The sequence below is a fragment of the Coregonus clupeaformis genome, chromosome 1 (genome assembly GCF_020615455.1).
Source record: "Coregonus clupeaformis isolate EN_2021a chromosome 1, ASM2061545v1, whole genome shotgun sequence".
Classification (NCBI taxonomy): domain Eukaryota; kingdom Metazoa; phylum Chordata; class Actinopteri; order Salmoniformes; family Salmonidae; genus Coregonus; species Coregonus clupeaformis.
In genome coordinates, this window is record NC_059192.1 from 82,040,496 (window position 1) to 82,053,890 (window position 13,395).

Below are 13,395 nucleotides of genomic sequence, written 5' to 3' on the forward strand. Positions count from 1 at the left end.
CCAGCAACAGTGTGTGAAAACCTTGTGAAGACTTACAGAAAACGTTTGACCTGTGTCATTGCCAACAAAGGGTATATAACAAAGTATTGAGAAACTTTTGTTATTGACCAAATACTTATTTTCCACCATCATTTGCAAATAAATTCATTAAAAATCCTACAATGTGATTTTCAGGATTTTTTTTCCTCATTTTGTCTGTCATAGTTGACGTGTACCTATGATGAAAATTACAGGCCTCTCATCTTTTTAAGTGGGAGAACTTGCACAATTGGTGGCTGACTAAATACTTTTTTTCCCCACTAAGACCGAATGGAGGAGGTCAGTCACATATAGCCTACCTATTTCCAGACACATCAAACACATGCAGTTCTGTGGCCTGAGAGATCTCAGAGGGAATCTTTGTCAGCCTGTTCCCTCGTACACAGAAGACATTCAGGCTACTGCATCCGCCAATCTGGATTTGGGAAGAAAGGCATACAAATAAGACAAAACAGTGTCTTTAGAGTTTAAGTTATCACACAAGCACACAATTACATATATACGAACAGAGAAGTTGTTCCGTGTTCTTTGAGGCAACAAACATCTTGAGCAGTGATGAATAGAGGGGAAAAGCTTTGGTTAGAACAGTTCACATAAAAAATATAATCAAAAGTAAAGTTTCTAAATCACAGAAAATGAATTCATGTTTATAAAAACACCTTAATTGTTCCAAACTCTATTTAGCATAATGGGCATGGATAGGTAAACCATTTAGAGCATTTGGGAGCTTTGCCACAGAATTGGGCATCTTGATGGAATTGGGCTATGGAGTTTGGCAGAGTAGGAGCTAAAATTAGCTGCAATTAGTAATGTGTTAAAGTAGGGACCGGATGGGCCAGCTAAAGTGCTGTTGTCAGACTGTAATCTACCATCAGCCAGCGGCCAGACAGACCAGAACAGGGACCAAATACAGTAATGGAGTCTCATCAAGTTAAAAGGATCTAGCTAAGCTGATGCCCTCACTGGAGTAAATAAGATTGACTTAAAGAGGTGCTTAGCAGAGGAGTCCAAATATCCGCAGGAATTACAGTTAGTAGGCTACACACAGGTTCTCAAAGTCCAGCCTACAGTGGCTTGTGAAAGTATTCACCCCCACCCCCCCCGGCATTTTTCCTATTTTGTTGCCTTACAACCTGGAATTAAAAGGGATTTTTGGGGGGGTTGTATCATTTGATTCACACAACATGCCTACCACTTTGAAGATGCAAAATAATTTTTCTTGTGAAACAAACAAGAAATAAGACAAAAAAACAGAACATTTGAGCGTGCATAACTACCCCCCTAAAGTCAATACTTTGTAGAGCCACCTTTTGCAGCAATTACAGCTGCAAGTCTCTTGGGGTATGTCTCGATAAGCTTGGCACATCTAGCCATGACAGGTGAACCTCTGTCCCAGTCTCAAATCTCTGGAAGACTGAAACAGGTTTCCCTCAATAATTTCCCTGGATTTAGCGCCATCCATCATTCCTTCAATTCTGACCTGTTTCCCAGTCCCTGCCAATGAAAAACATCCCCACAGCATGATGCTGCCACCACCATGCTTCACTGTGGGGATGGTGTTCTCGGGGTGATGAGAGGTGTTGGGTTTGCGCCAGACATAGCGTTTTCCTTGATGGCCAAAAAGCTCAATTTTAGTCTCATCTGACCAGAGTACCTTCTTCCATTTGTTTGGGGAGTCTCCCACATGGCTTTTGGCGAACACCAAACGTGTTTGCTTATTTTTTTTCTTTAAGCAATGGCTTTTTTCTGGCCACTCTTCCGTAAAGCCCAGCTCTGTGGAGTGTACGGCTTAAAGTGGTCCTATGAACAGATACTCCAATCTCCGCTGTGGAGCTTTGCAGCTTATTCAGGGTTATCTTTGGTCTCTTTGTTGCCTCTCTGATTAATGCCCTCCTTGCCTGGTCCGTGAGTTTTGGTGGGCGGCCCTCTCTTGGCAGGTTTGTTGTGGTGCCATATTCTTTAAATTTTTTAATAATTGATTGAATGCTCCGTGGGATGTTCAAAGTTTGATATTTTTTTATAACCCAACCATGATCTGTACTTCTCCACAACTTTGTTCCTGACCTGTTTGGAGAGCTACTTGATCTTCATGGCGCCGCTTGCTTGGTGGTGCCCTTGCTTAGTGGTGTTGCAGACTCTGGGGCCTTTCAGAACAGGTGTATATATACTGAGATCATGTGACAGATCATGTGACACTTAGATTGCACACAGGTGGACTTTTCTTTAAAATGTATGTGACTTCTGAAGGTAATTGGTTGCACCAAATCTTATTTAGGGGCTTCATAGCAAAGGGGGTGAATACATATGAACGCACCACTTTTCTGTTATTTATTTTTTAGAATTTTCTGAAACAAGTTTTTTTTCTCATTTCACTTCACCAATTTGGACTATTTTGTGTATGTCCACTACATGAAATCCAAATAAAAATAAATTTAAATTACAGGTTGTAATGCAACAAAATAGGAAAAACGTCAAGGGGGATGAATACTTTTGCAAGGCACTGTACCTCAGAAGTAGAATATACAAAGTACTGCATGCATGGGCCTACACTTAAACATCAATACCGGATACATTGTTTGTCTACGAAATTCAGTAGAATTGTACATTGCAAATATGAACAAATTCCCAATTAAAATGGGAATAAGCCAAGGTTCAGCAGATATCTTACCTTGAATGTTTGGATTTAAAATCACAAGAAAATCAGGTTTGGAAACTTTTAGCCAATTATCAGTCATGACTATTAATTAAAAAGAACAACATAGCTACATCCTGACACCACTGTATTGTTGTAAACAAGTACTTGTCTAGTACCAGGACTATTGTTACTGTTAGAAATGTTAATGGTTAGAGAAAATAAAACAATGACACTACCAATTCATTATCTGGGCCAAGTGCTGTGGACTCACACTGAGACACAGGGGCATTGTATAACCACTAAAGGGCTTTAACCAGAGGGAGCTTGCCTTCGGTTTAATAGACAAGAGGCTAGAATCAACAACAGTATCTCACTCTCTCACACGCGCACACACACGCGCAGCAGGCATTCTGGGACAATAAACCAGTGCTGAACACACTAGAGAACTGCAGAAGATAATAGAAAAAGCAGACAAAAACAGGCAGTGTGTGTGTGCTTGCTTTGTCTGTGCTTCAATCCCCTGGAAACAAAAGATAGCATGCCAACAGCCAGATAGCTGAAATCATGCTACTGTACAGACAAATAGACAGTCAGTCACACACACACAATGAAGAGTCGCACAGCCATGTCTTGGGTGAAGACAGTCACAGTGGGAGATGGCCTTTGTGCCTGTGAGAGTGCTCCAGGGCAGGTCGATATGATAATCGACCTTAGTCTGCATAGTACCACTGTGGCATACGCTTCCGCTGAATGTGATTCAGCGCACAGAAACCGGATTTGCTGGTTAGCAGGTGTAAGGATGAGCCTTTTTACAATACCCATTAAAATAAGAGAGGGTCAGGTTTAGTCCAGCAAAGCTCTGCATGCAAATCATACAGTGATCACTGGGGGATGCACTAACCGGATTCCACTTACTCATGACTGAGGCTTCTATGATTTTACATCAATTTTTCCGAGCAGCAGGGTAAATCATGGAGGCAAAATGAGATGCGATCAAGGTTTACGTTAGCTTTTTCTGAGCATGTTCAGACCGAGCATGCACAAGCATTTTGCTTAAGAGTATTGGGGGAAAATGGTTAACATACAGTGAGGGAAAAAAGTATTTGATACCATGCAGATTTTGTACGTTTGCCCACTGACAAATAAATGTTCAGTCTATAATTTTAATGGTAGGTTTATTTGAACAGTGAGAGACAGAATAACAACAAAAAAATCCAGAAAAACACGTCAAAAATGTCATAAATTGATTTGCATTTTAATGAGGGAAATAAGTATTTGACCCCCTCTCAATCATAAAGATTTCTGGCTCCCAGGTGTCTTTTATACAGGTAACGAGCTGAGATAGGAGCACACTCTTAAAGGGAGTGCTCCTAATCTCAGCTTGTTACCTGTATAAAAGACACCTGTCCACAGAAGCAATCAATCAATCAGATTCCAAACTCTCCACCATGGCCAAGACCAAAGAGCTCTCCAAGGATGTCAGGGATAAGATTGTAGACCTACACCAGGCTGGAATGGGCTACAAGACCATTGCCAAGCAGCTTGGTGAGAAGGTGACAACAGTTGGTGCGATTATTCGCAAATGGAAGAAACACAAAATAAATGTAAATCTCCCTCGGCCTGGGGCACCATGCAAGATCTCACCTCGTGGAGTTGCAATGATCATGAGAACGGTGAGGAATCAGCCCAGAACTACACGGGAGGATCTTGTCAATGATCTCAAGGCAGCTGGGACCATAGTCACCAAGAAAACAATTGGTAACACACTACGCCGTGAAGGACTGAAATCCTGCAGCTTCCGCAAGGTCCCCCTGCTCAAGAAAGAACATATACAGGGCCGTCTGAAGTTTGCCAATGAACATCTGAATGATTCAGAGGAGAACTGGGTGAAAGTGTTGTGGTCAGATGAGACCAAAATCGAGCTCTTTAGCATCAACTCAACTCGCCGTATTTGGAGGAGGAGGAATGCTGCCTATGACCCCAAGAACACCATCCCCACCGTCACACATGGAGTTGGAAACATTATGCTTTGGGGGTGTTTTTCTGCTAAGGGGACAGGACAACTTCACCGCATCAAAGGGACAATGGACGGGGCCATGTACCGTCAAATCTTGGGTGAGAACCTCCTTTCCTCAGCCAGGGCATTGAAAATGGGTCGTGGATGGGTATTCCAGCATGACAATGACCCAAAACACACGGCCAAGGCCACAAAGGAGTGGCTCAAAAAGAAGCACATTAAGGTCCTGGAGTGGCCTAGCCAGTCTCCAGACCTTAATCCCATAGAAAATCTGTGGAGGGAGCTGAAGGTTCGAGTTGCCAAACGTCAGCCTCTGAACCTTAATGACTTGGAGAAGATCTGCAAAGAGGAGTGGGACAAAATCCCTCCTGAGTGGCGCAGTGGTCTAAGGCACTGCTTTGCAGTGCTAACTGTGCCACTAGAGATCCTGGTTCGAATCCAGGCTCTGTCGCAGCCGGCCGCGACCGGGAGACTCATGGACGGCGCACAATTGGCCCAGCGTCGTCCAGGGTAGGGGAGGGAATGGCCGGCAGGGATGTAGCTCAGTTGATAGAGCATGGCGTTTGCAACGCCAGGGTTGTGGGTTCGATTCCCACGGGGGGCCAGTATTAAAAAAATATGTATTCACTAATTGTAAGTCGCTCTGGATAAGAGCGTCTGCTAAATGACTAAAATGTAAATGTAAAAAATGAGATGTGTGCAAACCTGGTGGCCAACTACAAGAAACGTCTGACCTCTGTGATTACCAACAAGGGTTTTGCCACCAAGTACTATGTCATGTTTTGCAGATGGGTCAAATACTTATTTCCCTCATTAAAATGCAAATCAATTTATAACATTTTTGACATGCATTTTTCTGGATTTTTTGTTGTTGTTATTCTGTCTCTCACTGTTCAAATAAACCTACCATTAAAATTAGACATATCATGTCTTTGTCAGTGGGCAAACGTACAAAATCAGCAGGGGATCAAATACTTTTTTCCCTCACTGTAGCATTACATGCACATAGACAACTTCACTCACACATACAGGACTCCCTGGAAAACAGTGGCAATTGTTACTGAGTGGACTATCCTAACTAAAAGGAATTAAATGATACAGCATAGAATCATCAGTTTATTTCCTGGATTTAAATTGAAGACAGAAACGGGCGGGAAAAAACTTTTCTACAGCAGAGATAGGAAACGCATGTTCTGCCAATTAGAGAAAGTGACAGTTGGTTTGATTCTAGAGTACCCACAGAAGAAGTGCCTCACTGCAGCAAGGGAACAAATTGCTTTTGGATCCAGTCTGTACTCATTCAGATAATACAAGAACGGGGTTGTAAATCACAATGTACAGTTGAACTACTTCACTGCTGCATCACAAAACGTGATCTATATGGTAAAATCACAACGGGAGATGGAATAAAACTTTGAGCCATACAACAAGCACTTTTCCTTCTTTTTTTGTTTTATCACAGAAAGAAACTCAAAGGAAGCAGTATCATGTCCTAATAACATAATAGATACATCTAAGATAATAACAGCTTGGCACAAATACACTATTGTAGTGGACTGTGGTGCCCTGTAAAGCAGAAAGGACCTACCATTCATCAACAAGTCTCACATTTGCTTCAAACTATTACATGTTGAAAGACTATAGCATACCTCTTTTGGTAATGACGCTAATCGGTTCCTATCACAGTTGAAGTTGGAAAGTCTCTTTAGTTTTCCAATACTTCTTGGCAAACTCTAAAGAGGGAAACAATAAGTAAGAAATAATACATTAACCATCTACAGTTCGAACATACAGTAATGGGTATAGCAGTGACAGTAGACCAGCTAGTGGCCCGAGCATGGGGATTACCTGCACAATCCCACTGTGAGGATGAAATAAAAATATCTGATTGGTTAGTGGTAAAGTGAGGATACGTTCCTGGCGCACACTTAGATGTTTTAAGCCTATTAGGAAGTGAAGACTAAGGATATAATGGAGGTCAAAGGTTACAAGACAATAAGAATGCATCCCTTCAGAAGGAAAAATACAATTTGTCATGCTATACTGTAAGTCACAAGGTCTATCCAAGGACCGAAGAGGGCAGCCATCAGAGTTGGGTAATTAGTACTGTGGAAAACAACAATAGGTTAGAGGACACACTGTTTTGACCTTGTGAGCACATATCAAATTAAACAGTTGGCCGTGGGCTGAAAAAGACGGCCATGTGTATTGTGATCTCGATTACATAAAATAAAATAAATTGGGTCTTACTTTTCAAACCTGCCCTCATAATATTAAGTATATATGAGCAAGTACAGCGCAACCACAAACCCACCTGTAGCCGATTCTCTGTGAGCACCAGTTCAGTGAGACTCTCACAATTGCCAATGCTCTCTGGCAGCTGGGCAAGCCGATTCTGGTCTGCTTTCAATATCGACAGTCGCCTTAGTCTTCCTGCAGAGCAAAAAAGCGTAACATACTTTGATACAGACATATGAGAGTAGTGAGGATAGCATGGCAATCAATATAATTCGTAAAAAAAGTTAGTTGATTTGCAACCAACACCAGAGCCTATGGCTAATGAAACGACATTACACAGATCAATACAACATCAAATAATGCTATATGGATTTAATGACTGTCACATTTCATTTTCCATTCATCCAAAGTTATATTGTGCCCTAGGGGCACATCACCTGTGTTAGTAAGTCAGTTCTGTTACCAAATGTGGACTCCTTTATTTTGTGGTTCACAATCTCTTTTGGTAAAAGTACTTTGTTTAATCTGTTCAGATTAACTTCCTGTTTATGCTCAGTTTACATTGATCCCAGCTTTGACCCAATCAGTTTCAGCATGGTCCAATCCATGACATGGTAAAACAAGTGACCAATAACAAACATGTACACAAACACGCAAGCATACACATGTACAAACACATGAGTGCACACAAATGCACAGAAGCACACACGTCACTCACACATTTATTTTACTATCCTTGTGGGGACCAAACAATTGATTCCCATTCAAAATTATATTTTCCCCAACCTTAACCTAACCCAAACTTTAACCCTAACCCCAAACCCTTAACCCTTAACCTAACCTTAACTCTAACTGTAACCCCAAAACCTTACCCCTCTAACCACTAACCCTAATTGTAACCCTAACCCCTAAGCCTAAAATAGCCTTTTTCCTTGTGGGGACCGGCGAAATGTCCCCACTTGTCCAAATTTTTCTGACTTCTGATCTCAACAAGGATAGTAAAACTAAAAAATACACAGTATTGTAGTGTACAGTGCAGCAGCGTGCTGACCTATACCCTCTGGCAGAGCATCGATGAGGTTCTGGGACACCAGCAGGTCAGTAAGGGAGACCAGGCCGCCCATCTCCTCTGGAAGGTGCTCCAGCTTGTTCTCTGATACGTCTAGACACAGGAGGCTTTTCATGCTGCCCATCTCCTACAGGTTGAACACATTTCTATTATAAATACATTTCCCAGTCTGTGTTAGTGCTTAACGATAATGGTGCATCTCTTGTGATTGCATTATATCAACACAAGTCGCAATATTAATTTAGCCTAAGCACATCGAAAGTTTTTAAATGGGTGGCAGCCTTTCACTTTTTGGGGAATCAAACCATATTCTACAAGTTCAACAGTAATATCAAGGCACTTAAAACATGACAATTATTAGTATAAATATTACAGAAATATCTTACTGCAGGTATTTCAGCCAACTGGTTTCCGTCCAGCCACAAGTCCTTTAAGCTGACAAGACAGCCTATTGTTTCTGGCTGTGTGGGAGGAAGAATTGGAGGCAGAAAATAGAGACAGAGACCGAGAAGCGAGAAAGATGGGGGAGGGAGGGGAAAGGGGTGAGAGAGTGAGAGAGGGAGAATTATACACGACTGAGGCAAATGTAAACAAGACTGTGGAAGAATTTCAGCCATGTGTAAACTGTCATTCCCTAGCCTTGTCTGGTTTCAGTAAATCTCTCAGGGAGTGTGTCTCCGTCTCGGAGTTAAATTTTCATAAACATCAAACCTGACATTATGTTGTAACAGACTACAACTTAAAAACTCAATGGCCCTGTCACACTACCCCTTCAGGATGATAAGAGGCATCTGTATCAGTACTCCCAATTATGTTTCATATACCAAGAAAAGTGTTGAGTGAGATTTGAGTGCTGCCCATTCCACACGATTAGTTTTGCACATCGTTTTCTTCAGTGTGAATGTTATTCCAAGAAATCAACATCTTTACTGAGATCAAGTGTATTTTCGCAAAGTCAGAAACTCACCAAATTGTAAAGTTCATTGTTCCCTAGGTCAAGTTCTTCAAGTCTGTGAAGTTGCGATAGCGACCTGTGGAATGCACAAGAGGGGTTATAAAGTCAAAAAACATTACATTTAGGCTTTGAAAAAATAAACATCATACAGTGACGGATTCACATTGTATCTGCTTCTCATTCTCGGTCTGTTTCACTGCCGTTTAATTTTAACCACGTGCGAGTAAAAATGTAGTGGCCACATACCAAGCAGTGAGATGGTTAGATGTTCCGCGGGAGACTGTTGTTGTGCCAACATAATAGTTGAGCATTGGCTGAATAGAGGGTACACTGCATTCTCTATCACCTCTAAAGTCTACACACATATACATACACGTGTGTACACACACACACACAAGACATGTGAAACACATAAGGCTTCATCTGTGGTCTACCCACAGCCGAATGTGTTACATGCTTGTAATGTAGCCACACAGACGTTACTTCTTTACCTCCCTTTTCAGGGGGATGGGTGGCACTATCAGAGCGTTTGTGGAACACAGATGTCTGGGGGGTTGGGAGCAGAGAAAAATAAGATTTTCTGTCTCTCAAGGACTAATAAAGTAGGCCTACTTGTCTTGTGCCTTCAATAAATGTTTTGCCCTGAAACATATCGTATCTATCCAGGGGAAGTACTTACTCCGGTAAATATGTCAGCAGATTCTCTCGGAGTTCTAGTGACACCAAGTTGGAGAGGCTGTGGAGAAAGGCAAAAGACAGAGAGCCATTTGGTTTGTTAAGTTTGTTATTGTCCCCAAATGATCACGAACAACAGAAAATACTAGACAAAAAAAGCAACGACATATTTGTCCTTTTTATGAGTATTACTGATTGAAGCCATCTAGGACAGAGTGGATGAATTCCAAGAATTGAGGCTTTTAGGACCACAACATGGCTTTGAGGTAATGTCTTTGTTCCCAAAAGAAAGGAAAATTGTTTTATTTAGTAATCGCAGTAAGGGAGCTATGTAGCTCTGATGAAAATAAATTGTTATGCACAATCTGTAACTAGACATTTCTTGCCAAGGTATATTTGCTTCCATCTAATGACGGTCGGTGGCAAAGTGATGCTACTCACTCCTACAAGTCTCAGAAGATATGGCTTGGACATCAGTGGTGAACTATAGGCCTAACTGAATCAGTTAAATGAGGAGCAGAGGAATCTCAAAATCATCTGGACTGGAACATTAAAGCCTAAAATCAAATCGTGGGTTATTGCAAATCCAATGGCACAAAAAGTAAACATATATACACTACCGGTCAAAAGTTTTAGAACACCTATTCATTCAAGGGTTTTTCTTTATTTGTACTATTTTCTACATTGTAGAATAATAGTGAAGACATCAAAACTATGAAATAACACATATGGAATCATGTAGTAACCAAAAAGATGTAAAACAAATAAAAATATATTTTATATTTGAGATTCTTCAAATTGCCACCCTTTGCCTTGATGGCAGCATTGCACACTCTTGGCATTCTCTCAACCAGCTTCATGAGGTAGTCACCTGGAATGCATTTCAATGAACAGGTGTGCCTTCTCAAAAATGAATGTGGAATTTATTTCATTCTTAATGCATTTGAGCCAATCAGTTGTGTTGTGACAAGGTAGGGGGGTATACAGAAGAAATCCCTACTTGGTAAAAGACCAAGTCCATATTATGGCAAGAACAGCTCAAATAAGCAAAGAGAAACGACAGTCCATCATTACTTTAAGACATGAAGGTCAGTCAATACGGAACATTTCAAGAACTTTGAAAGTTTCAAGTGCGGTTGAAATTTTACCTTTGGTCTGGAGTCCAAATTGGAGATTTTGGTTCCAACCGCAGTGTCTTTGTGACTATTTGACCAAGAAGGAGAGTGATGGAGTGCTGCATCAGATGACCTGGCCTCCACAATCCCCCGACCTCAATCAAATTGAGATGGTTTGGGATGAGTCGGACCGCAGAGTGAAGGAAAAGCAGCCAACGAGTGCTCAGCATATGTGGGAACTCCTTCAAGACTCTTGGAAAAGCATTCCAGGTGAAGCTGGTTGAGAGATTGCCAAAAGTGTGCAAAGCTGTCATCAAGGCAAAGGGTGGCAATTTGAAGAATCTCAAATATAAAATATATTGTCATTTGTTTAACACTTCTTTGGTTACTAAATTATTCCATATGTGTTATTTCATAGTTTTGATGTCTTCACTATTATTCTACAATGTAGAAAATAGTAAAAATAAAAAATAAAACTTGAATCAGTTGGTGTTCTAAAACTTTTGAATGGTAGTGTATATATATAGTGCATTCGGAAAGTAATCAGACACCTTGACTTTTTCCACATTTTGTTACAGCCTTATTCTAAAATGGATTAAAAATAAATAAATCCTCAATCAATCTACATACAATACCCCATAATGACAAAGCTAAAACAGGTTTTTAGAAATGTTTGCAAATGTATAAAAAATAAAAAAACAGGAATACCTTATTTACATAAGTATTCAGACCCTTTGCTATGAGACTCGAAATTGAGCTCAGGTACATCCTGTTTCCATTGATCATCCTTGAGATGCTTCTATAACTTCATGGAGTCCACCTGTGGTAAATTCAATTGATTTGACATTAATTGGAAAGGCACACACCTGTCTATATAAGGTCCCACAATTGAGAGTGCATGTCAGAGCAAAACCAAGCCATGAGGTCAAAGGAATTGTCTGTAGAGCTCCGAGGCAGGATTGTGTTGAGGCACAGATCTGGGGAAGGGTACCAAAAAATGTCTGCAGCATTGAAGGTCCCCAAGAACACAGTGGTCTCCATCATTCTTAAATGGAAGGAGGACAACCATCTCTGCAGCACACTGGTAGACAATGCTACGATTGAAATCTCAGAAGTTATATGAAAAGAATAACGGTGCATGTACTTTGGCAACATGAATGTCAGACTATCCACTTATACTCACTAGGTGATGGGTGTGTGTCTTGATCAGTGTAGAGGCATCTTTTTTCAACCGTGTTATAGTGCTGTCATTAACTCCCCTAATTGGGAGGGCAGATACTCACATGCCCTAACTCATTGAGTTGTGAAAGCCAGATATAGCACACATGCCTTTGGCGGCGGTAGAGGCCTATGCCGTACATTGGGAGGTAGAGGAGATGGCTCTGATAATAACTGTGATCTGTCACCCCTGAGCCCTGTAAATCACCCTACTCTGCATGGGAGTCAGATCCAGAAGAAATCAAATAAAGAGATATGACAGAATCCATCTGGCCTGTCATATTTACTGTGAATGCAGGAGCAAAGGTCAATTGTGTACAGGCTCAAGTGCAGCAACACTGATATGGTATATCAATGCTGAATGATTTCCAGCGTGGATTACAAATGTAGCTACTACAGTAGTGTCTCGGTGGTATCCAGTGAGGAGTTAGAGGGCAACATCGATAATCAATATTGGCATCGACAACAGAGGTGTAATTTTTGAAACCTAGTACTAAAATCTTGTGTAATTGTGTCAGATGCTCGATTAAATTCTGGGGGCAGATGTGTTGAAAAGCAGAAGCAGGGCGGTAGCTCCACCCCTCTCTCTCTGAAGTTACAGGCAAGTATATGGGCCAAATGTCACCTCCCCTTCGAAAAGTTGAAAGATACGAAATAGTGATTTGTTCAAATGATCAGTGACGAAATATCTGCACACCGGAACAAAGTTGTTGACAGACGCTACGATACCATTTATGTTACGTGCGTCTGTCCACGAGAGATTAACTAGAGATGAACAGAGGTGTAAAAAAAGTTTTATTTTTTCTACAAATCCATTAAGCCTACACCATTTGTGTGACAGTATTTCAGCCCTCCACAGCTAGACGAGAGAGTGAGTGAATGGATGGATGAACAATCAATATCTGGCCTAATGCTGTGCATTTATGCACGAGTAGGTCTGTCTTCTCATATCTTCACCAACTGTCACAGAGCTCTTACTAGGTCACCATGGTAACTCACAGATCAACGCAGCTTTAATATTACTTAATTGAGCTGAGCACAATAAGTAACATTACTCAAAGTCTATAATCTAGACCTACCTATCACTGAGAGAGAGAGAAAAACACAGCTGAATCATTCCGCAAAACACCATCTTTACATTAACCATGTAAGGTAATCCCTAATTTACAGCAAAATGTCAAGTCAAAACAGAGCCCTGTTTAGTTTTACACTAGTTAAATTCTTCAAGTGTTCCTTAATTCAAAATATATTGCTGTGTTGTGCATAACACAAAAGGGGCCTGTCAACGAGCATAGAATGATATAAGGCCGGTGAGTGTTGGAGGTGTTGTATAATATTAGTTCTTCATCTGAGGATGATAAATCCTAGTAGGAGCCTTAAGGGAGATTATGACTGTAGCTGCTGTATGTAGACTGTAGTCAACCTACAGTCTCC

At 41.0% G+C, this 13,395-nt stretch overlaps 1 protein-coding gene across 1 annotated transcript in view; it reads right to left on the reverse strand.

The window, feature by feature from the left end:
- The window catches only part of LOC121575108 (leucine-rich repeat-containing protein 1), a 64,217-nt gene that overhangs the window by 13,954 nt on the left and 36,868 nt on the right, over positions 1-13,395 (reverse strand). The window contains exons 5-11 of the mRNA XM_041887963.2: positions 9,633-9,689; positions 8,966-9,029; positions 8,385-8,459; positions 7,981-8,125; positions 7,006-7,124; positions 6,341-6,424; positions 339-454 (exon numbers count right to left, since the gene is read on the reverse strand). Coding sequence (XP_041743897.1) covers positions 339-454; positions 6,341-6,424; positions 7,006-7,124; positions 7,981-8,125; positions 8,385-8,459; positions 8,966-9,029; positions 9,633-9,689 — 660 coding nt within the window. The remainder of the gene's footprint in view (positions 1-338; positions 455-6,340; positions 6,425-7,005; positions 7,125-7,980; positions 8,126-8,384; positions 8,460-8,965; positions 9,030-9,632; positions 9,690-13,395) is intronic.